The sequence below is a fragment of the Orcinus orca genome, chromosome 18 (genome assembly GCF_937001465.1).
Source record: "Orcinus orca chromosome 18, mOrcOrc1.1, whole genome shotgun sequence".
Classification (NCBI taxonomy): Eukaryota; Metazoa; Chordata; class Mammalia; order Artiodactyla; family Delphinidae; genus Orcinus; species Orcinus orca.
The window spans coordinates 53,759,286-53,783,919 of record NC_064576.1 but is presented as its reverse complement, the minus strand read 5'-3'; the positions used below and the strand labels follow the sequence as shown (position 1 = coordinate 53,783,919).

The 24,634-nt window shown below is 46.6% G+C and overlaps 1 protein-coding gene across 1 annotated transcript; it reads right to left on the bottom strand.

The window, feature by feature from the left end:
- Window positions 1-9,554: 9,554 nt before the first annotated feature.
- Window positions 9,555-22,752, bottom strand: RGCC (regulator of cell cycle). The gene is made up of 5 exons (XM_004274555.3): window positions 22,511-22,752; window positions 21,780-21,965; window positions 13,053-13,160; window positions 11,232-11,294; window positions 9,555-9,945 (listed from the first exon to the last, which is right to left on the bottom strand). The coding sequence occupies exons 1-5, from the start codon at window positions 22,557-22,559 to the stop codon at window positions 9,938-9,940; spliced, it is 414 nt and encodes a 137-aa protein (XP_004274603.1). The 5' UTR covers window positions 22,560-22,752; the 3' UTR covers window positions 9,555-9,937.
- Window positions 22,753-24,634: the final 1,882 nt, after the last annotated feature.

Here is a 24,634-nt window from a genome sequence, read left to right as displayed (position 1 = left end):
AAGAGGTGACAGCTTCAATTGCCATTCAGTCTTTTAGGGAAGCAGGACAATGGAAATGAGGGCTTGTGTTTCCCGACCCCTCCACCTCCCCTCAGACCATCCCCAGGTTCCCTGTGTCTCTCCTGGATCGTGGAGCCAACGAGACATTCAGAAAACAACCATCTCGACTCAGCAAAGAAACCTGGACCAGGTACCCATCATCTTAAGAGAGATAAAGTAGTGATTGTCTAGTGCAGAGTCTTAATGATCAGGAGAAAAAGCTAATCCAACCTTTCGGATATGTTAGTGTATCTATTTCTTTCTCTTCCTTGCGGGGAGGGCGAGGGGGGACAGTTTTGCCTTTAAAAATGGGACTTAATACAACATGAAAATAATCCTGGATATCAGGATGTGGCAGGATTGAAAGGCAGAATTCGCGCAAAGGAAGAGTGACTACTATGGTATCTCAGATCACAAATTACAAACAGTTGTGTGCAGTCTAAAAACACCATTCAGCAGCTGGTCAAGGAGAAGCAATCTTTTCCCTTTCTCAAACGAGATTAAAAATTAGAGGAATCTAAAATATGGCACAGATGAACTTTTATGAAACAGAAACAGACTCACAGACACAGAGAATAGACTTGTGGTTGCCAAGGGGGAGAGGGGATGGGAAAGGGATGGATTGGGAATTTGGGGTTAGCAGATGCAAACTATTATATACAGAATGGATAAACAATAAGGTCTTACTGTCGAGCACAGAGAACTATATTCAATATTCTATGATAAACCATAATGGAAAAGAATTTATATATATATATATATATATATATATATATATATATATATATATGTCTAACTGAATCACTTTGCTGTACAGCATAAGTTAACACAACATTGTAAATCAACTATATTTCAATTAAAAAAATACAGGGACTTCCCTGGTGGCTCAGTGGTTAAGAATCCACCTGCCAATGCAGGGGACATGGGTTCGATCTCAGGTCCAGGAAGATCCCACATGCCACGGAGCAACTAAGCCCGTGAGCCACAACTACTGAGCCCATGTGCCACAACTACTGAAGCCGGCACCCCCTAGAGCCCATGCTCCGCAACGAGAGAAGCCACCGCAATGAGAAGCCTGCGCACCACAAGGAAGAGTAGCCCCCACTCGTCGCAACTAGAGAAAACCCACGCACAGCAACGAAGACCCAATGCAGCCTAAATAAATAAATACATAAATGAAATATAAATAAATTTTAAAAAAATACAAAAGGATCCAGATGTCATTCTGCCATGTGCCCTGGTACCCATGGGGCTGTGGCGCTAACCTGTTTCATAACTTCTCTGAGGACCAGCTCCAAGCACAATGGGCTTCCTCAGATCAAGGTGACCTCTCTCCCAAATGTTTTCCTCAGCTGCTGCTTGCTGGCTCCCTTGCCTGCTAGCGTTACGCAACTTCTCTTATCTGCACGCGAGCAATTGATAAGTGAATGTCCTTCTGGACACAGCTAATCTCCCCATCAGCCCTCAATCACTTGAGATTATAATGGTTAATTATACTTTGGGTTTGGGGAGCTCATTTTCCCCCTGGTACATTCATGTCTCTGATTTCACCTTCCTGAAACTTTTTTGTCGGAGACACAATGTTTGGTCACTTAAAGCTTCAGCCACAGCATCAGTTTCCTTGTGTCTAAAATGAGGCAGCTAGGGACTGCTCTGGCGGTCCAGTGGTTAAGACTTCCCCTTCCAATGAGGGGGTGTGGGTTCCATTCGTGGTCAGGGAGCTAAGATCCCTCTATGCCTGGCGGCCAAAACACGGAAACATAAAAACAGAAGCAATATTGTAACAAATTCAATAAAGACTTTAAAAATGGTCCACATCAAAAAATCTTTAAAAAAAATAAAAAATAAAATGAGGCACCTGGATTGGATGAGCTTTTTGTGTTTCAGCCCAAGGAAATGCTGCCCATCGGGGCAGAGCTGGGACCGGGCATCAGATGCAGACCCCTCTTCTGTTTGGGAGACGTGCAGCCAACCCTCCTTCCAGAATGATCCTGAACTCTGCGTCCTTTTAAGTTTCCTTTCCTTTGAGTCTACACACCTACCAGAAACCTCACTGCGTAATTTATCCTGTTTCCCAAGTTCCTCTCTGTCTACCCGAGTTCTCCCAGGGACGTACTCCCTACTCCTGTTTCCCTAGACAGGTAGCCCCTCACTCAGAATCCTTCCATAAGCCCGGTGACTCTGCTGCTCTCTTCACCACGCCGTGCCCTCCAGTTACCCTTGACAAGCGAGAGGTCACACTCTGGTCCTGCCCCTCCCAGGCCTGTTCTTGGCTGGGCAGGGGCTTCCTTTGGCGTAGACTCCACAACCAAGCCATGACTCTTTTGGTTCCAAAACAGTCTCTGGCCCTGAGCCCAGGACAGTAGGTCACAAGCCTCCTGGGAGCACGTGGAAATGGTCCCTTCCCAGGCGATGCATGAAAACTCAATTACAGAGGTAATCCTGTTTTGAAATGTTGACAAGCAAGGACAAGCCCAGCGGAAGAAGGGCCACTGCAGTCCAATAGACAGACCAGGCTGTTACCAGCTCTACACCAGACCCTCTTGTGGCTCTGCCCCCTCCTCCAGGTCTCCAAAACCAGGGCCCACATCTTTGTCTCCTTCCGTCTGATTCATAACACACACATATGCATACACAGGCACACATATACATACAAGGGCACACACACAAGCACACATGCATACATCTACTCAAACACACCCATGGTGTGCTGACGCCATGTTCTGTCACCAGGGGGCTCAGAAGACTTCTCTGACTTTAGAAGCCTTGAGTTCTAGGAAAAGGTAAATATTGTGTCAGGATCAGCCTAGCATCAGACATCTCCCTGGAGTGACAAGGAAGTCCGCCTCTTCCTCTTACTGCCAGTCATGGCGACTAAAGTTCCACCATTAGAGATTCATTTCTTTTGACCTCAAAGGTCTCTCAGTCTTCATCTTCAGAGCTCTCTTCTCCCCCAGTAAACTATAAGTAGCTGGGGAAAGGATTATTATGGGCCCCCAGCACCAGTCTTGGCCCTGGATTCATTTTTCAGTTGCTTTGGCAGGATGGGAGCAAGGCCCTAGAGAAAGGAAAGCAAAAAGACCTGCGAGAGGATGGTAGCCCAACGAGGGAGCAGAGGGAACCAGGTGAACGAGCACCCCAGACACAGTGTCATGCCCAGCCTGCCTGGGCTGTGGAAGAAGTGAGCCGTTTCAGTCATTCCGTCAACAAATATGAACTGAGAGCTTACTATGTGCCGGGCACCATGGCCAGCACTGGGGATACATGGCAAGCCAAACTAGAGATGGTCCTTGCGTGCGTGGAGCTTATGGTCCACTTGCAAGAGAGTGGGGAGAAATTAACCCAAAAAAATCACCCAAATGAACATGTCATTGCAAACCAAGATGAGTGCACTTAAAGAAGGTGCTACAAGAATAGCACCAAGGACCAACCTAGACTGGGGACCAGGAAGGCTTTCTGAGGAAGTGATGCTTGAGCTGCTCCTAAAGAAGCAGAATTAACCAGAAAAACAGAGAAGAGCAGGCAGTCCAGGGAGAGGGAATTGTGTGTGCAAAGGCCCTGTGGTGGAAAGGAACCACCCAATCCTGCCATTGTGCGTAATCCTTACCCTTCAGTAAACTTTGAACTTGAAGGAAAATATTCCTTTCTAAAAATGTGTTTCCCTTTCCCCTTCCCCTTCCACTTACCCCTGCCCTTCAATCCATACAGAGTGACACAGAGAAAGGTGAGCTGGGCAGGAGAAAGCCTTAAAAAAACAAAAGCTGCAGACAGCAGCTATGACAGCTATTTCCCGTTTGGTGTCTCTCACCACAAACCTCCTTAGCCAAATAAATTAGCACAGGAAAACATTTTGGAGAAGGGTGTGGAAGAAACACATACTGAAAAGCCAAACATATTCCATCTGCTTTCCTGAGAAGAGCTGCAAGTCTGAGGTAGAGGCCAGAGCCCATCAACTGTAGGGGCCAAAGAGACTCGTGGACATTTAGTCCTAGGTCTGTGTTTAACCTGGAGGAAGCTGAGGCCCAGAGATGGGCTGGGATTCACGCACCAGCAGGGCTGAAGCTTGAAGTCCATCTCCTGGCCCTTTGTCCTGTGTTCTCTCCCTGCCTTACTCCCTCTGGGCCCATCAGACCAAACCTGCTGGTTTTCTTCACTCAGACAAGGAATAGTGGGGTTGGAACTGCCCTCTGTGACCACCGTAGGTGATGCTTAATTTTGCCTTGGGTGCAGGAGCCCAATGTCCTTGTGTTATGAGGTGGAGGAGGAAGAGGGTTAGATGCTTTACATCTATATTCGGTTTTCACAATGACCCTGGGAGATAAGGACTCACCTCCCCATTTTATAAATGAGGAAACAGAACGTCTGTGCCCAAGATCAGCCAGATACAGGGCGGCAAGGTGGGATTTTTTTTCTTTTTTTTCTTTGCGGTACGCGGGCCTCTCACTGCTGTGGCCTCTCCCGTTGCGGAGCACAGGCTCCGGACGCGCAGGCTCAGTGGCCATGGCTCACGGGCCCAGCCGCTCCGCGGCATATGGGATCTTCCCGGACCGGGGCACGAACCCATGTCCCCTGCACCGGCAGGCGGACTCTCAACCACTGCACCACCAGGGAAGCCCAAGGTGGGATTTTAACCTGGTCTGGTTTGAAAGCCCATACTTTCATCCCATCCCAGAGGGGTATGTCTGTGGAGAATCCTCCTCAGGGTCCCCAAGCTCAGCTGGTTGTCAGTAAAGCCCCCATCACCACCTACTGCCCCTCAGCTCAGATGTGCCTCCTCACACTTGGGGCCGAGGTGCCGATACAGCCCTCCTCGGTCATAATTCCTCAAGAAGATATGCCGTTGGTTCCTCCGGCCCAGCCCAGAGGCTGGCTGGGGTGTGGATGTGTGGGTTGGCACTGGAGCCTCTCATTTTGGGTGTGTGTCATATTTTTGTTTTGCTTTAGCTCTCCCTCCCAGGAGTTTGAACAGAAAATTCCCAACTCAACAACATACTATTCACATCCTACCAGCCCTGCATGCTCAGAATCTGGTCTTGTTCTGTTCCAGAAAAGCCCACTGGCTGACACTCTCCAAGGAACAATCAAGCAATTTGCAAAGGCCATGCTGTGGGCACTCAGGTCTTGGAGGAGGTGGAGTTCAATAGACCTCACTGGGGTGAGATTACCTACAATGGCATTTCCCAAGGTGCGTTCCAAGGAAGACTAATACGCTGTGGATTACCGGTATTTTTTCCAAACAAAAGAAAAAAAAAAAGGCAGGATTTTTGGCTACAGGATTTCTCAAAGCCTTCAACATTCTGTGGCAGAGATGACTAGTTATCCTCCAATACCCATTCTCTTTGTCTTTCTTTAATAAGAGAAATCTCAAATTTTATTTTTATTATTATTTTTTAAACTTTATTTTTTATCTATTTATTTTTTTGGCTGTGCCACGCAGCTTGTGGAATCTTAGTTCCCTGACTAGGGATTGAACCCAGGCCCTCGGCAGTGAGAGCATGGAGTCCTAACCATTGGACTGCCAGGGAGTTCCCAGAACCATCAAATTTTGGTTGAGCACTTATCTGCCCAGCAAGAGACTTTTTCTCCCAGCCTCTCTTGCAGCTGGGAATGACCATCTGACTAAGATCTGGACAAGGGAACGTGAGCAGAAGTAATTTGTGTCCCCTCTAGTCATGTTGCTGAAAGAAATAAGCCTGAGCTTGACTTGCTTTTTCTCCTTTGTGTTGGCTGGGATGAAATGTGATGACAGGAGCAGGAGCAGCCACTTTGCACCAGAGAGTCACTCAGCCATCCTTTTACTGCTCACCTCTGGGCTGTTAGTGAAAAAGAAACTCCCATCTTGTTTAAGCCACTATATTTGGGGTTCTCTGATCCATCACCTTAGACTGAACCCTACGTAATTTATGTACTAATGTGCACAATAAATCTCTAAGTGAAGTATATGCAGCACTTTTCAAGTACCTATGACCTTAATACCTAGTCAACAAAACAGCTTAGGAATGTGCTCTTGAAATGCATCTTGGGAAACATGGAAAACACTCTTTTCAATATTCCCAGAACCCCAAGCTCTGACTCAGCCCACAGCCTGCTTGTCCCCAGTTACTCATCCAACAGAGGTTAGAGCACAAACTACCCTCCTCCCAACACTCTTCTAAAGGAATCCACTTCTTTTCTCCAAACCACTGACCTTCTCCTCACAACAGGCCAAAAAGCTCCCTACCCTGCACATCTAACTTTGGGAGTCCAGGTTCCAGGAGACCATAAAGAAAGAGCTGGCAAATGAGGTAGATCCTCAAATCCTAAAGAGGCTACTAATAAAAAGGTATAGTGTCCCAGTGGAAAAAAAGGTTTATCCAAAGCAGATAAATGTTCCCAAGCATGAACAAAAAACAGTTCCAGGTAATGGGAAAATTATGTTTAGAAAACAAGTCAAGGGCTTATTTGATGAAAAAAGATAATATTCCCACATCGTACTTAGTGGTGAAAGACTGATAGCTTTTCCTCTAAGATCAGAAATAAGCCTAGGATGTGCCCTCTCACCACTTCTTTTCAGTATTGTACTGGAAGTTCTAGCCAGGGCAATGACACAACAAAAAGAATTTAAAAGGCATTCAGATTGGAAAGGAAGAAGTAAAACTATTTCCATTTGCAAACGGCATGATTTTGTATATAGAATTGGCCCCCACCACACACACACACGCAAAACCCTATTAGAACTAATAAATAAGTATAGGAAGGTTGCAGGATACAAAATCAATATACAAAAATCAAGTGTACTTCTCTGTACACTAGCAAGGAACAATCTGAAAATAAAATTAAGAAAACAATTCCTTTTACAATAGTATCAAAAAGAATGCTTAGAAATAAATTTGACAAAGGAAGTGCAAGATTTATACACTGAGAACTACAAAACATAGTTGAAAGAAATTAAGAAGATATAAATAAACTGAAGGACATTTCATGTTCATGGATTGGAAAGAAGACATAATGTTGTTAAGATGGCAATACTTCCCAAACTGATACACAGATTTGACACAATTTCTATGAAAATCCCACTGCCTTTATTGCAGAAATTGGCAAACTCATCCTAAAATTTATCTGAAAATGCACGGAATTCAGAACAGCCAATATAATTGTGCAGAGAACAAAGGTGAAAGACTCACACTTTCTGATTTCAAAATTTACTGCAAAGCTATAGTTATCAAGACTGTGTGGTACAGGAATAAGGATAGACATATAAATCCCTGCAACAGAATTGAGTCCAGAAATAAACCCATACACATAGGGTCAATTGATTTTCAACAAGGGTGTCAATACAATTCAATGGGGGAAAAAAAATAGTCTTTTCAACAAATACTGATATGACAACTGGATATTAACATGCAAAAGAATGGAGTTGGACCCCTACCTCACATCATACACAAAAATTAATTCAAAGTTGACCAAATACCTAAATGTAAGATTTGTATAATCTTATAGAACTCTTAAAATATACAAGTAACTCTTCGTGACCTTTAATTAGGCAACGGTTAGATATGACACCAAAAGCACAGGTGGCAAAAGAGAAATAGATAAATTGGACTTCATCAAAAGTTAGTGCTTCAAAGGACGCTAACAAAAAAGTGAAAAGACAACCGACAAAATAGAAGAAAAATTTTCAAATCAGATGTCTGGTAAAGAACTTGTATACAGAATACATAGAAAACTCCTGCAACTCAACAATAATAAAGACAACTTATTTAAAAATGGGCACAGGCTGTGAATAGACATTTCTCCAAAGAAGATACACAAATGGCCGGTAAACACATAAATAGATGTTCAACATCATTAGTCATCAGGAAAATGCAAATCAAAACTGCAATAAGATACCACGTTACACCCACTAGGATGGTTATATTCAAAAAGATGAACAACAGCAAGTGTTACCAAGGGTGTGGAGAGATTGGAGCCCTCGTACATTGCTGGTGGGAATGTAAAATGGCGCAGCTGCTACGGAAAAGTTTGACAATTCCTCAAAACAGTTAAACATAGGGTTATCATATGGCCTAGAAATTCCACTCCTAGTTATATACCAAGAGAAATTAAAACATATATCCACACAAAAATGTATACATGAATATTCATAAGAGCGATATTTGCTGGCCAAAAAGTAGAAACAACCCAAATGTCCCTCAACCAAGGAAAGGATAAAACGAATATGGTAGAGCCATACAGTGACTATTCAGTCATAAAAAGGAATGAAGTAAAAAGGAATGAATACAACATGGATGAACCTTGAAAACAGTATGCAAAGGGGAAGGATCCAGACACAAAAGACCACATGTTGTATGATTCCATTTATAAGAAATGCTCAGAATAGACAAAACCATAGAGGCAGAGAATTAGATAGTGATGGTTGCACAACTCTGTGAATATAGGTACTCAGAACTACTGAATGGGGAATTCCCTGGCAGTCCAGTGGTTAGGACTCCACACTTTCACTGCCAAGGGTGCGGGTTCAATCCCTGGTTCAGGGAACCAAGATCCTGCAAGCCACATGGTGTGGCCAAAAAAAATTTTTTTAATTTATTTTAATTAAAACTGCTGAAATGTACACTTCAAAATGATGAACGTTTGGGTATGTGAATTACATCTCAATAAAGAAAATATTTGGGTTCAACCCAAAAGCTTTCCCAGAAATTTGCGGAAAAGAAGAAGGTTAAAGAAAAGGTACTTCATTGAATATTTGCCCAATGCCCTGAAAAACAGATCAAATTAGTAGTTAGCTTTCGAAAATATAAATAAAATTATAAGTACTTATGCTTTGGATTTGTGTTCTACAGGAACATAAGGATTGGAGTTTTTTAGTAACTTGATTCTGATTATCAAAGTAATGCCTGGTTATTTTAGATGTTTTAAGGATAGAAAAGCATAGCTAAGAAAAGTATGGACTCTCCTGTTTTTTATGCCTCTCCCCGTCCTCCACAGAAGGCAGGTGTGGGGTGGGGGGGGTGGGTCACTGACCTCTACAAGCGAAGCCCACTTTATGGGAGACCTTGCATCTGGACCCTCCGGCTCCACTGAAGCCACCTGGACGTTAGCATCCAGGCCAGCACATCAAATCTTCCTCAGCACACGGATTTTATGAGAGCACCATCATTTATAAGTCCTCCAGCTGCCCCAACTTGCCCTGGATTTTGAGTACACCTGGTATTTCCCCTAATTGAAGGAAAGAACCCGTGGCACCTAAGAAAGGAGGAGAATGGAGATAGAAGAGAAACCCAACTTTCATTAAAACTGCAACCGTCAAATTAAAATTTCCCACCAATCATATGCCAGTGTTTCCCTTTAGATCCCCGAATGAACTGCAAAGTAACACTTCCTCTCGTTTACCATCCTAGTGCCTAGTGCAATGCGGCAGCGCCCAGGGTCCATATTAGAGGTCAAGCGGCGTGTTATTTCCACTTGAATACTAGCTGGATGGACATATATTGAAAGAAATCAAGAGAAAAAAAAAAAGGAAAGCTTACAAAAGACAGACTTCCAGTTCAAACTTTATTTGCATACAAAAATATATTATAATGGGAAAAGCATAGTACTGTCTCCAACTATATATAATTAATTACAAATATTTTCATAAAAGCACTTTAAATTACAGAAAAGCTATGTTTTAAGAGGAAATACAACATTAGCATGAGTCATCTGTTCTAATACGCTGCAAGCGGGTAAACAAAGTCAATTTCTAACTTGCCCAGAGATGAGCCCAAAGGCATTTTTAGGACAAGAATGAGAATGGCCTGGTGGTAGATGAGCAGCATCTCTGGCCCCTCCAGCAGCAAATTCTGTGGCTGATTTTATCAGGTCCTCAGAGCTCTCTGAAGCTTCTCCCTTACGATGAAAGGACCCAGAGCTTCTTGCTTCACATACCTGTCAACAGGAGACAGAGAAGGTGATCCACTCACAAAAGCCAACAATTCCTATGCTTAGCCAGAGCACCTCTCAGACAGGCATCAAAGCACCAAACTTAATGGCAGGCTTCCCACGTAGTATATGTCTGATTAACTGGTATGACTGGTAGCCTGCTGCAATTTCCATGAAGTCCACAGGCAGGTCACATGGGTCTAATATAAACTATGCTGCAATTACAATCATCTCTGTCAAAACAGTCTTCTGATGGAGGATGGTACAGCACATAAGAAAATGGGCAACAAAATCTTCCAGTAAACAGAAACGGCACAAGAACTTTCCACCTAATACTTAGGTCTGTCTGAAACCATGTTTAAGAACAGAGTTCTTTTTAAATAACTAGCTTTGGATCTATTTTTTCAGATTCTACCCAGCTATTTAGCAGAGTATAGTGTAAAATATTTCTTAAGGAAAATCAACTCTTTCATTGTAAAATGAAAGGGGCTAGGATGCAATTCTCCAGGCCTGTTCTGTGACCGAACAAGGCCCCCCAAGGGTAGAGTTGCTGAAACTGTCATCCGGGAAACTCTAGCTGATCCTTCCGGCTCTTGCAGTCCTGTTCTTTGGAAATAGACTGGGTGGACTGATTCTCAGGGTCCCTTCTTCTAGGCACCCCCATAGCAGTGATGATCCAACATCCTCAGGTCTCAAAATTTTTGGTCACGGAAAATGGGGTACCGTTAGTGTAACTGCCAGTGGGAAACAAGGTACTGCGTACTTAATCCAGGTCTTTTAGTAACTGGCGTGGGTCTTTGGTTTCAGGATCGCCCCAAGCCAATTCTCTCTTTGGGGACCCAACCCTCTAGAAGTCAGACCTCATCAGACCCCTGACCTAACTTGTGAAAGTTTCTCTGGCCCCTGAGATGGAACCCCCTGGCTTGTCAGTGTAATGCTTGACGGTCAATAGGCTGATTCTTTTTTCTGAAAAGCCTGGCAGGCCACCATGCTCGTAAGGCTCCGATCTTGCTCTAACTACTACTTTACTCTCCATTTCTCAGACAAAATGCCATTGTTCGCTGGTGGTCAGTTCTCACTGTTTGGAAAGGCACACGGTCTACTTCAATGTAAGCTTACCCTCAGAATTTCTTTCTGAACCACTAGGGTCCTGTTTCTGAGCCTAACGAAGCCTTATGATGTAACTTCCTGCCCCAGCAAGCTGGTAAACATTACAGCACTTTATCAGAGGTGCTGGTTGGGTTTTCTGTTTGATTTTTTTTTTTTTTTTTTACTACCAGGCATGTACTCACTTGCTAAGGTTCTGTCGAGATCAGCAATAAAGTCTTCTAGCTCTTTCGTGTCTCCTAGTTTGGCTGAAAAACAAGAGTTGGGGCTCAGTTTCCATATCCAAGACAGCTGATGACTCCGACTTTTCCAGAATTATGCGACCCCATCTCTTTGTCTTCAGAGACTTTATTAAAGAGTGTCCTGTACCAACCCTAAGTGGCTGCTCCAGGGTTTACTTATAGTCAACTCGGAAACTTATTCTGAAGATTAGCCTAAATGTTTCTTTCTGGTTTTTGTAGTTCACCACCCACCCCCATACCCCACCCCTATCCCAGCAACCTGGAAGAAGTATCTCCCTTCACTACCTTAAAAGTTGGGAGATGCGGGGAGACAGGGACAGGGAAGGAAGATTAAAAGTTTGAACTTTTTGATTGTGTAGGATTTGAGTTAGTCAAAATATTCGGGGAGCACGGCACTGTGTGGAATGGACACCCAGATTTCCTAATTCCTGCTAAACTTCTCCCCTGACGCAATTTTGTTCATGCTATCACTCCAGGGCAATGCGTCAGCCCTCATGGTACCTCCAGGATGGAATGAACTAAGCACTACAGTTCCGTGTCAAAATGGTACAGAGAAGGCAACAGGAAGCTCCTGGGTCTAGACAGCCTCATCCCATCCAGGTGCCAGCACAGAGTAACAAGTCCTCATTATGATTTTGTTCCCTCTATATCCTGAGACATGTACTTCTTTCTGTGTATCTTACTTTTTTCTCTAGAGTTCATCATTCATGCCTTCTCTGAATGCACTACTGGATATTTTTATTAATTAGCCCCCGCTGGCCACAAATAGCTCATTGTTCTTAGCTCTTAAAGTCAATTTGCCACTAGGGCTTTCTTCTCCTCTTTAATTTCTACCTCTTGAGGATCAGGTAACAAATCAGGGCACATTTTAAGCCACTTTCTAGACTGTTCTGTCTCTCTCAATTCAATAGATCCATTACAGATGAAGGGCTGGACAACGGCAGAGTCCCCTGTGGCTGCTAACATTGTTATGTTGAGAAGAGAATTTTAAAATGTCCTTTTGAAAAAGGGGGAAATTCTGCCTTCATGCCAGAGGGAGAAAATGATGGAATCTTCATATTTCTTTCTAACTATGTTCCACTTTTATTGCATTCTGCAACTATTTTCAGCAAGTATAATGTTTCTTAAGGGAAAAAAACTGCTTTTGTTTTCAAAAGGGCAGTTGCCCAATATAAAAGAACATTCAGCTCTCTGGCTGGAGACACTTTACTAGTTCCAAAATATAAGAAACTGCTCATGCGTCTTTAAAAACCTTCTCGGCCTATTAATATCACAGTAGAGGCAGGATGGAGCTGCCATTCTGAATTATGTTAGATCATTACTTGTTTCTTAATGATGACCCCATTTAATTGCTAAATTGGTCATCTGAAAGCATTAGTTGAAGAGTTAATGCAAGAAAAAGAACCCAACTTTCTGCAAAGCCTAACTGCTGAGTTTCACATTCTAGAACCAGGCACTGTCATTTGACACTGTCTTGATGACACCACAAGACAGAAAGCAAAGTCTAGAGTCTAAACGTCTTTTCTCCCTGTGAATTTGGTTTCCTGCCCCCCAGTTATCTGATTTCACTTTCACGCTGATCAAAATCCTGAGAAATAACAAAATCCATTCCATGCTGTACTATACTAAGATACTGGTCTTCTCTATTTGTTTTGCACATTTGGGAAAGATCGGTTAGGGGGAAGGGGGAAGAAAGAAGAGGCTGAGAAGCAGGAGGAGGGAGGAAGGAAGCAAAAACACTCACAATCCAACTAATGAACTTACCTTTCCGAGGAGGGACAGCGGGAGAGAGCAGAGCTGGAGTGCTGTCTGTTGGAGAATTCAGTTTTTCATCACTGAAGCTGAAGCTGTTCCTATAAAGTGAATCTGCACCTTTCAGGAAAGAGAACGTAACTCATTAGAAACGATTTTCAGTCTTATGGTCTATTGCCAACCAACAGTTTATCTCCCAAAGGAGCAAAGTTATAAAGAAAATAGGCTGGTTTCCAGATTTTATATTTATGCCCCCAAATGAGTTGAGGCAGGAGAGTGTGCCTGTATATGTGTGTATGTGTCTTCAATCAGGCACACCAAAGGCCCTTGCTTCCCTAAAAAAAAGAAGCGGGTGACAGGATCATCATGACCAAACCAGCCTCCTTTGTGACAAACCGGAGCCCACTGCCCAGTGGGTGTCTAACTGACAGCTAAGCCAATGCTTGGCCAATGAGGGCGAGGGGCTTCCCTTGGGATGTGAGACATAAGGAACCATCTTTCCTGAAAAATGTCCCTTCTGCCCTCTGAACCCCCTAAAATACAAAGACAAGGTTGGATCCCATGACTTGATAATCCTCCCTGCCTGCTCATGAGAGAGTCTTTGTCATGGTTTTCCTGAGCTCCTACATTCTGGGGATAAGCTAGAGGATCAAAGATAAAGATTTCTTCTCCCACAGGTTGTCTATTACAGTTTGGGTGATTTGCTGCCTCCATTGTCATACCCTCAAAGACCAGAGCAAGAGCAAGGCAAGGTCCCAGAAGCAGGGCTGAGCTGAGTCAAGGAAACCAGCCCAGCTACTAAGTATTCAGATGCCCTTGAGCAAGATAATGTCTCTGGGCCTCAGTTTACCCATCCATAAAATGGGAAACTGGACTAAATAATCCTTAAAGTCCCTTCCAGCTCTGAAGTTCTGAGATTCTACTTCTCTAAGTTCTGCCAAGGGGGAGGAAACCAACCCATGGCCAGCCAGCCGTGTGGCTGTGACGCAGAAAGGAACTGCTGGCTGAGCTGCACTAACTCAAAGGCTCAAAGGAAGACCCAGCGGTGGAAGCAGGATGTGGCCTCTGAGGTCACAAAGGAACAGCCTTCCCAGTTAAAACAAAACACAAAGCTAGGCACGGCTGTAGCAGAGATGAGTTCTGGGAAGGCTGTTCGGGTGAGAGAGGGTGGCTGAACCATGAGGACCTGGTCAGGCTCCCTGTCCTCCTTGGGATTCGCTCAGTTTCATCCAAACACCTCCAGCTCAGGAAGATGCAAAACCACCTTTCTTTGGTCCCCTTAACTCAAAATGAACAGGACTAAGTTACAAAAGACATGCCCAGGGCTTCCCTGGTGGCGCAGTGGTTGAGAGTCCGCCTGCCGATGCAGGGGACACGGGTTCGTGCCCCGGTCTGGGAAGATCCCACATGCCGCGGAGCGGCTGGGCCCGTGAGCCATGGCCGCTGAGCCTGCGCGTCCGGAGCCTGTGCTCCGCAGCGGGAGAGGCCGCAACAGTGAGAGGCCCGCATACCGCAAAAAAAAAAAAAGACATGCCCAGAATAAAAAAGGGTTTTCAGAAGCAGAGGTTTCTGGTCCTAGGAGAATTCCTCTTCATCCCTAAAGACTGCTCCAAGTTCCTGGAGCAGTTCCTGAGGTCTCCTTCCTGGTCCTCCCACCCTCCCCTGACCAGGTGGCCCCGGAGCCATCTTGTCTTCCTGGCCGACACACCCATCGCATTCAGTTTTCCAAACATGCCCAGCCCTCACAGTCGATTCTTCCTTCTTAGGTCCAGGCCGGGTCACCTAAAAGGACAACAACCCTTTTTCAAGGCTTTGATGATGAACACCTACTGAGATCTGAAACACCAAACCTTACCCTTACATTTCCCCAGAAATTACTTCCCAGAATAGTGGTCCTTTGAGAAGAACTGTGTGATCAACGAACTCTAAGAAACACCAAGCACCCCTGGAGAGTCCTCTGATGTAACCCCACTTTAATGTGCCGGAGGCATCTTGTGATAAAGAAACAGACTCAGGGACTTCCCTGGCGGTCCAGTGGTTAAGAATCCGCCTTCCAATGCAGGGGACGCAGGTTCGATCCCTGGTCGGGGAACTAAGATCCCACATGCTATGGGACAACTAAACCTGTGCGCTCTAGAGCCCGCGAGCCACAATGAAGAGACCAGGCGCCGCAACAAAAGATCCAGCATGCCGCAACTAAGACCCAACTCAGCCAAACAAATGAATAAATAAATATTAAAAAAAAAAAAAGAAAAGAAAAGAAACCAGCTCAGCCCTATTTCCCCTGGTTTACTTGCCCTTGGGACACTTTTTCGGTGGCACCTTTATTAATATTTCTCAAGACGCTTGTACTCAGTGGAACTGAACGTGGGAAGCCCTTCTGCTCGCTTGTCAGCTGGGCCGCCCTCTGCAGCAGTCTGGATTTTCTCAAGGGGAGGCCTTTTCCCTACGCACAGGAAAGTGGTCACGCCCATCGCAGACCTACCGCGTCTCGTTACTGCTTGTCGCCACGTCAGAGTCAGGAGAATCGCCCCCAAATAGAACCCGAGAGACTTGCGGGGAAAAGATGAGGTAAGACTGAGGGGGCAGGAAAACCACAGAGGGCCCTGGGGAAGCAGGCCTCGTGCCCGGACTCGAGAGCCAGGAGAAAGGAGTATGAGGCCTCTGGAACGTCATCCTTGGCTCCAAAGGACACCTGAGAGCATCACCCCCAACCCTGGCCCAGAGTGCTGAACCCAGGACTCGCTGGCAGCACCCCTGGTCTCAGTCTCACCACCACACCCTGCACCGCAGGCCCTTCTCCTGACTTGGGACTTCACCTCTGTTCTGCCCCGACTCTCCATCAATTTTACGTCCATGTATACTCATCCCTTGGGAGGGGGCAAACACCCACACCCACACACCCACACACACACACACAATCTCACGCACCAGCTCACTGCTATACCTTGACGCCTCTCTATTTCCATGAGTTCCAGTGCACAGCCTGACTCCAGGCTCCAGAGTGTTCAACCATCAAAAGGAAATGAACCCCCAGCACCCCTGAGCCAAACTTCCCCACAGTTGAGTTCCACCCTGTGTTCATAACTGCTCTACACGTCATTCCCCAAAACAACGACCAGGACAAGCGCAGGAACTCCAGAAGCTGCCACCCTAGAGATGGGTGGCACCGAGGCCGTGTGGAAGCTGTGTGACCCTGTGCAAGTCACTTCATCTCTGAGCCTTAGTTTCTTCTCTTGCGAAAGGGGAATCAGTAAGCCAGGCGCTCCATGTGATACCTATGGTTTTCATTGCTTTTATTCTGTTTTCCCAACAAAATGGAGGAGGACACACTCAGGAGAAGAAAGGTCACCACAGAGAGTAAGAAGACTCAAGATGCTGGGGCCAGGCTTCTTCCACTGCTTCCGATAAATTCCTAAGAGAAAATCTATCATCAGAGGTGTCCTAGAACAAACCTTCCAAGAACAAACCCACAGACACGGAAGTACCCCAAGCTCTAGACTTCTCTTTACCCTTTATCCAATAAAATTTCAGTCCACGGACTTACAGTGAACAAGATTTCATGCTAGGTGTATATTAAAAGGGAAGCAAAGCCTGACTTCCTGTTCTTTTCGTTCCCCTAGAACTCTATTTCTTGAGTTCTAGAAATAACAGCTCATTAGTCTGATAAAGGACAGGCATGTGTCACAGGCTGATAGCATACTAATGTATTGCTGCCCCACCCAATATTAGGTGCTGCCATTAACAGGGGTTCAAGGGACACATAACACTGATGATTTGGGGAACCGCGGCAGGTGGCAAGACTAGATATTTTAGGGCCTTACAACATCTACTGCTATCAGCTCTAAAGCCCCCTCAGAAATGTCCTCGGCCAGTCAAGTTGGTGCGCTGAAGCCAGGAACCTCGAATTCAGGGACCAAGTTTTCTAAGACATCATCAAAAGCAATGTAAGCATATTAAATATGCAAACATCTAACTGCAGGAGCGCCAACAGAGCTTGGGAAACTCAGCTACAAAAACAGAGGCTTGTTTAAAAGGTAGACGTGCTTTTTTCGTTTGGGGGTGGAGAGAAAGGTAATTTGGGGTTGGCACCAGCGTGTGCTACTCCAGAGGAAAGGGAAACCACAGACAGTAACCCTGGCCCAGAGCTCCTGTAAATATAGAACAATCCCACACATTTCAGGCAAGCAAACCACAGTAATTAACTGAGAAAAAGAAAGCCTTGGACCTGTTTCCCTTTTGCCACAGGGAATGGTATGTGGGTGTTGGGGGAGGTGGGTTGAATCTCCCCCTCAAAATCTAAATTCCAACAGCCTCCCTGAAAGTGGGATAAAATAAGAAAACGTTTCTCAGTTTCAGCACTATCGCCCCCGCTTCCCTTCTGAGACTGCTCAGTCCCTCTAGATACCCCTCCAGGTGTCAGCCAGTGACACCTGTCACCTGCCTGGAATTCCTAACACACACGGGGACACCCTGAGGGCTCCTAACTCCTCAGTCTCTCCCGCCTTGAACAAGTTCAAGTTCTGGTCTCAGTGGTTCTTAGGCCAGATCAGCCAATAGGCTACCTGTCATGCATGCCCCCCGCCAGGGGCCATACAGTCCCCTCTCCCAGGGCCAAGCTAGAATAGTCGAGGCAAAGAAATACAGACGTTCTAGGTCCTGCACATGCTAAAGAAGCCAGTTCCTCATTCCCTACAATGGCCCTGCAAAATCATAATAGCCCCAGCATACGGAGTAGACTTCAGACGTTTTCTGATAAGTAGCAAAACACTTCCCTGCTCAAAGGAAAAAGGAAACTCCAATCCGTCAAAGATATAAGTTTGCATCACCTTTTAAAGTTCCAGTTAATATTAGAAACTTCTTATAAAATCAATCGGTGGAATCATAAATTAACACATTGGTTAAAATTTAGTAACTGATGAGTTAAAATGTCATTAAACACATTTCAGAAGTCATGCTGTGCGCTTACGGTTTTGAAAATACTGAAAAAACAACAGATTTTTCAAAATACGTTCAAACCAAAGATGTGCACGATGCCTGAAGCACGTCTGAGGATCGCGTTTGAACCTCGCTGCCCTCCTAACTGTGCAGCCCTTTTACACCGAAGTTGAAACTGCTCTCATGAAAGTGCCTGGTGTTACCTGTTGGAACCGAGATCTAGAAGGAAGAAACAAAAGGAACTATTTTCATCAACCCCCATTTGAATGCCACCCCTAATGTGAAGTTGTCTTGCCACTGTTATTTTGGTCCTCTTCACGTCTTAGAAGGATTCCCAGTACGTAGAAACAGGAAAGAGTATTTCCTTATTAAATATCCGTTCTTCTCTCCTATCTAAGTAACTTGCTTCTCTGGGTGAAAGAAGAAATGTCTACTTTTTCTCCTTTGGATGCAAGCAAGCGAAATATTTTTTAATTGAGGTGTAGTTAATTTACAATATTGTATTAGTTTCAGGTATACAGCAAAGTGATTCCGATATATATATATATATACATACATATATTCTTTTTTTATTCTTTTCCATTATAGATTATTACAAGATACTGAATATAGCTCCCTGTGCTATATAATAAATCCTTGTTGTTTATCTATTTTATATATAGTAGTATGTGTCTGTTAATCCCATACTCCTAATTTATCCCTCTCCCCACTTCCCCTTTGGTAACCATAAGTTTGTTTTCTGTATCTGTGAGTCTGTTTCTGTTTTGTAAATAAGTTCGTTTGTACTAGTTTTTAGATTCCACATATAAGTGATATCATATAATATTTGTCTTTCTCATCTTTTTTTTTTTGTTTTGAGAGAAAAGGAAGGGTTCTTCAAAAACCAGGAATGCAGTAGGTACATCTTCAGAGTGATGGAGCTGTAAAAGGTAGAGTGAAAACCAAGGCCCCAAGGTTTAGAGCTTCATACATAACATTTTCACACAAGACGCTGGCTCAAATGTCTTTGACCTATGTGACATAGCGTGGCATGTGCATTTTATTATTTTCTTAAAAGCATCAAACAGAACAAATATTTTCTTCCTCATCATGAGCTTATGGATGTTTCTAACATCATCATTAAATAGCATCCTTTCCATTTCACAGCTAGAGAAAATGAGGCCCACTCCTCATGCAGGGCCCTAACAGAGCTCAGCCTGGGCTCCACAGACCCGGCCAGGTGACCACTGCCTTGAAGAGACACCTTCAAACACAACCACCATTGATGAGCAGGCACATGATCCCTGTCCAGTGAGACATCAAGTCTATCCCGGAGGACCTGGTTCACATACCAGCCAACCATCCATGGTGACAGAGCAAGGCCTTAGAGAGAGAGACAGCCCAACTGGTTCCACTATTTTATCAGAAAAAAGGAGACAACAGTGCCTACGTTCCAGGACTGTAGCAGAGATCATATGAGATAACACATTTAAAGCAAAGCAAAGAGATCATTAATGGTTAGAGGTAATAAACAATAATAGTAATCATAGAAAGAGCCTGGCAAAAGAGAGCTGCTCTTCCACGCACCACAACTACTGAAACCCACGGGCTGTAGGGTCCGCGTGCCGCAACTACTAAGCCTGTGCGCCTAGAGCTCGTGCTACGCAATAAGAGAAGCCACTGCAATGAGAAGCCCACGCACCGCAACAACTAGAGAAAGCCTGCGTGCAGCGACGAAGACCCAATACAGCCAAAAAATAAATTTAAAACAAAAAGAGAGAGAGCTGCTCTTATTATGATCATCCTGGTGTGTCTCCCCTTTGGTGGGCTAAATTTCAGTAGGATCCACGTCTCTCAAATATTCTCTTCCACAGAAAAGCATTAAACAGACAAATGAGTACAACAAATGTCTGTGATCCATTCTTAGCGGCAATTAAGACACATCTTATGCGTCCTTAAGAAATCACTATTTAGATACACACTGCTTCTGCCAGGACTATTCCTAACCTGCCTCGTGGAGGCCAAACTACACATTTATAGAAAAGACTAATGTCATCTGAGCCTTCTTTACACCCTCGCATTTACCTCTCTAACCACCAAACTAAGGGTTAGTTTAACAGTTAACAACAAAAGCAGAAAACAAAGTACACACACATACCCTAAGAAAAACTACAGACTATTCCAAATATCTCCCCCCAAACTGTTAAGAATGTGTTTCGAGTGCCTTTTCTTTGAGGCCTCTGAAAACAGATCCCAGATCTGAAACCCTACCCAGGGGGAGTTGCAATCACCCATGAATGGGTGAGCTCAGACCGTATTCTAGCCAAATGCAGCTGTGGTTTAGAAAGGAGCTGTTCTTTGCAAGACAGCGGCACCGGACAGACTGTGCCAGCTTTCTTTCCCACGGGGGAGAGAATTTGTACTTGATGAATAACTTGCTCCATGCCCCAGTAGAAGGAGACATATTTAAGTTTGGCTTACAGACATGGAGACAAATTTCAAAATTTTTTAGACTTCTCTTTGAAATTGAAAATAAGCGGTCTGGTCATTAGCAACAAAGTCCAAACATACTGAACGGAAAATTAACAGCATACGATTCCATTCCCTTTCACCTCAAAAGCTGCAATTATTTCTAACGCTTGGGCAGGGCTGCCAAGAAAAGTCAAGCTGGAACTCAAGTTTCTGACTCAAAGCCTGAACTGGGTGGCGAGTGTCCTTTATTCCTTTTCAGAAGGACAGCTCATGTGTAAGCCTAGGACTGTATCTTTGCCCTGTAACAAGGGGGAGCTTCGGATTTCAAAAGAAGGGAATCACAAGGAAAGGTCATTGTTTTTATTTCCAGAGTCAAGGACAACAAAGGGAGTGACATTCACGCTTGTATCCCATCTAGGGAATGAAGCCTTAAGAATTACCCAGAAATGTTTAAAATTCACTTTGAAAAATAGGAAGTAATCCAGGTTGGGTAAAACACCAGTCACATAATACTGAAAAGTCACCCGATTTGCCATTTGATGCCTGAAAAGGTATCCAAAATCCTATCGGGACATTCGAGTTCCTGGAAAAAATGGTCTCTCTTTGTAACAAGGTTGTTTAGGACAGAGAGAGGCGGGGGGTAGTCGTCACTATGAGCAAAGTCACCAGAAAGCAGCTCTGGGCCCATCTGCTCTCTGCCCACCCCCAACTGGGTGGGGAGTCAGAGCCAGCCGTCCACGTGATGGACCTGCTTGAAGGATGAGGGACACTTTCTAAATACTTGAACTCAGCAGTGCCAGGGATTCTTTCAAAACTTCGGGCAGTGTAGCAACAAGTCTGGGAGCTCAGGGCCAGAAGAAAGTGCAAGTGTTTCAAAAATCTAAGAACGGGAGCTTATGAAATCTTTCCTGGTTTCACAAATATGTCCATATTGTGCCCTCCCATGCGCCCCGACCCCATGCCTGTAGCACTTGCTCCACAGCCTCTGAAGATACGGCTGAGAGGGGAAAGAAGGGGAAAGGAGAGGAGGTCGGGGAGCCGCGGGAAGGCCTGGCTGGGGTCCCAGGAGTCCTACCGCTTCGACCCTCCTGCGTTGTGACACCTGCCGGAGGCAGGTAGACCAGCCTGCCCTCCAAGAGCCTTCCCGAGACCATCCTCAGAGGTCTTGCCCCCGCCGGGCCTGCAGCCCCGGAGACGCCTAGAGTCCTAGAGACCGCGCTGAGCTTTGGGGCTATAACCCCGCCCGGCCCCGATAAGCAAGCTGAGCCCCGAGCCCAGAGCGCTCCTCCGCGGGCTGGGTACGGGGAGTCCCCAGGGCTCCGGCACCTTCCCCGGCGGGGCCACACTTACTCTCCGAGTCGCTGAAGCCGCTGCTGTCGCTGACGCTGGCGCTGCTCCGCCGCTTCATGCGCTCCAGGTGCTCTTCGTAGTGGAAGTGGCGCTCGTGGAAGGGCGATGCGAAGTCGGCCAGCACCGCATCAAACTCGCACAGCGCGTCGCTCAGGTCCCCCGCGTCGGCCGAGTCCAAGGCCGGGGCTGGGGAGGGACGGCGGGCTCAGGTGAGGGTGGGGTGGGGCGGCCGTCCCACCCCGGGCCCGGCAGGGGCTGCACGGTTCCCAAGGATCGCTAACTAACGCTGACCGCGCGCTGGCCCGGGGACAGCCCGGCTGTCGCTGCCCGTTGCTCGCTGTTATCTTTTAATACTCACCACCACCCCCTGAAGTGCGCCTTGGTGTCGCGCCCGTTTTCGAGATAAAGAAAGTGAGCCTCGACCCGGGGAAGTTGCAGGCCAAAGGTCACGCATCTAAGTGACACAGCCGAACTCTTTCCCACGCGCTGTCGGGGACTCTTCCCCGCGTTCGCTCCCCGGGGGCGCGTGTGAACCGGGTGGCGGTGGGAGGACTGAGTCAGGATGCGCCCGTGACGTGTCGGGCTCGGACCCCCAGCCCCGCGTGGGGAGGAGGCTGAACCCGCCCCGGGGCAGAGTCCCGACGGTGAGGCTGGGGGAGGGATGAAACGAGACGACGCGGGATTCCGCTTCTTTCGCGCAAGGCCCCGGCTTTAAGGAGACCCCCACTCACTTGCGGCCGCGGCGGCCGCGGGGCTGCCCTGCACGGCTGGCGGCTTCATGGGCGGGCTAGGCCCGGCGCGCGTCGGGGGTCCTGCGAGGTCTGGGCGCGGGATCGTGCAGGCGCTCCCGCTGAGGCCGTCCGTCCCCTCTCCTCGTCCCGCTCTGCCTGTCCCCTAGTCCGGCTGCGCTCCCGCCGCGCAGCTGCCTGCGCCGTCCGCCCGCCAGATCTTTCCCGGGCCGCAGCCACCAGCAGTCCCAAGGTCTTATAGCCGCGGGCGGGGGCGGGCCGGGGCGGGGCCACGGGAGCCTGGCCGCCGGGTCTGTCCCTGTCGCCGCGCCAGAGACGCCCCTGTCCCCCAGGCACCGCCCTCGCCACGCGCCCGCTGGGGAACCGCAGTGACGCGGAGTCGCCGGAGCCCAGGTTACAGCCCCAAATATTTACCCGCCGCCTTCCCCGCGCGCCCTGACAACGCGCCCCACGAAAGTAGCTTTGGCGACACCAAGGCCCCAAAGGGTTTAGGGCTGGTGTTCGGCTGATTCCCGCCCTTTGCCCTGAAGCTCCACGAGCCTCAGTTTCCTCATCTGTGAAATGGAAATGCTGAGTCTCCTGGGTTTGTTGCGAAGAATAAAGTAGGCGAAAGCCGTGCAAGACCCAGACCCATATGGGAGCCGCAGAGGGAGTCTCCCGCGCGTCTCCTCCCCATTGCCCCCAAGGGACTTGAGGGTTGCAGGCGGACAGAGTAGAGAGGGTAGGGGGCCAGAGGGACAAGTCGGTGGAGTCCAGGAGTTGACGAACCTTCATTGTTCCCATCCCCGAGCCCCAGAGCCTGACTACGGTCCTGGGTGTTCACTGCAGCCCCGACTTTGTTCAGGAGAAGTTTAAGAGAACAAATTACTGCGTAGAGGGAGAGCCGCCTGGCAGGGGACGAGTCCTGACCGTGAAAGCCCTGCACGTTGCGCTGCCCGATGCGGTAGCCACTTGCCACGGGTGGCTTCTTAAATGCAAAGCAACTAAAAGTCCCTCAGTTGCACTAGACACATATCGAGTGCTCAACAACCATCCTCTCTCAGAGTGCTATTGGACCGCGCTCCCAGTGTCTCTGACCCACAAACCGGTCTCAGAGGGAAAGGAGGCATCTTACTGCGGTTATCAAGGGCCTCCTAGGGCAGGTCTTGGCATTCACCGTTTCCAGGCCCACAGCAACCCTGAGAGGTAGAACTACTGCTTCTGTTCTACACAGGAGGAAACTGAGGCACAGAGAGGTTAGGTGATAAGCTAGTCACATAGTGATGGAAAGGCAGGTCTGACGGAAGCAACCTCAGTGCCCATCAACAGATGAATGGATAAAGAAGATGTGGCACATATACAATGGAATATGACTCAGCCATCAAAAGGAATGAAATTGAGTTATTTGTAGTGAGGTGGATGCACCTAGAGTCTGTCATACAGAGGGAAGTAAGTCAGAAAGAGAAAAACAAATACCATATGCGAACACACATATATGGAATCTAAAAATAAAATGGTTCTGATGAACCTAGGGGCAGGACAGGAATGAAGACGCAGACGTACAGAATGGACTTGAGGACACGGGGAGGGGGAAGGGTAAGCTGGGACGAAGTGAGAGAGTGGCATGGACATATATACACTACCAAATGTAAAATAGATAGATAGTGGGAAGCAGCCGCATAGCACAGGGAGATCAGCTCAGTGCTTTGTGACCACCTAGAGGGGTGGGATAGGGAGGGTGGGAAGGAGATGCAGGAGGGAGGAGATATGGGGATGTATGTATATGTATAGCTGATTCACATTGTTATACAGCAGAAACTAACACAATACTGTAAAGCAATTATACGCTAATAAAAATGTTAAAAAAAAAAAAAAAAAGGCAAGTCTGTATGGTTTCAGAGCCATTTTGGGCTTCACCACATCCTCCCTTTCTCCACAGTGTAAGGTGGAGAACCGAGCAGACAGGAGGAAGAGGTTCCAAATAAGAGTACAGATAACCCAGGTCCTTGAAGCAACAGTCAAGGCACGTGCATCTTTTTACTTCCTTTTCCCACCTCCCTTATTAAATTCTTTTTTCTCTCGTGCTCTTTGACTTGCTGTGGTACCCACTGGGGATGCCCTGGGATA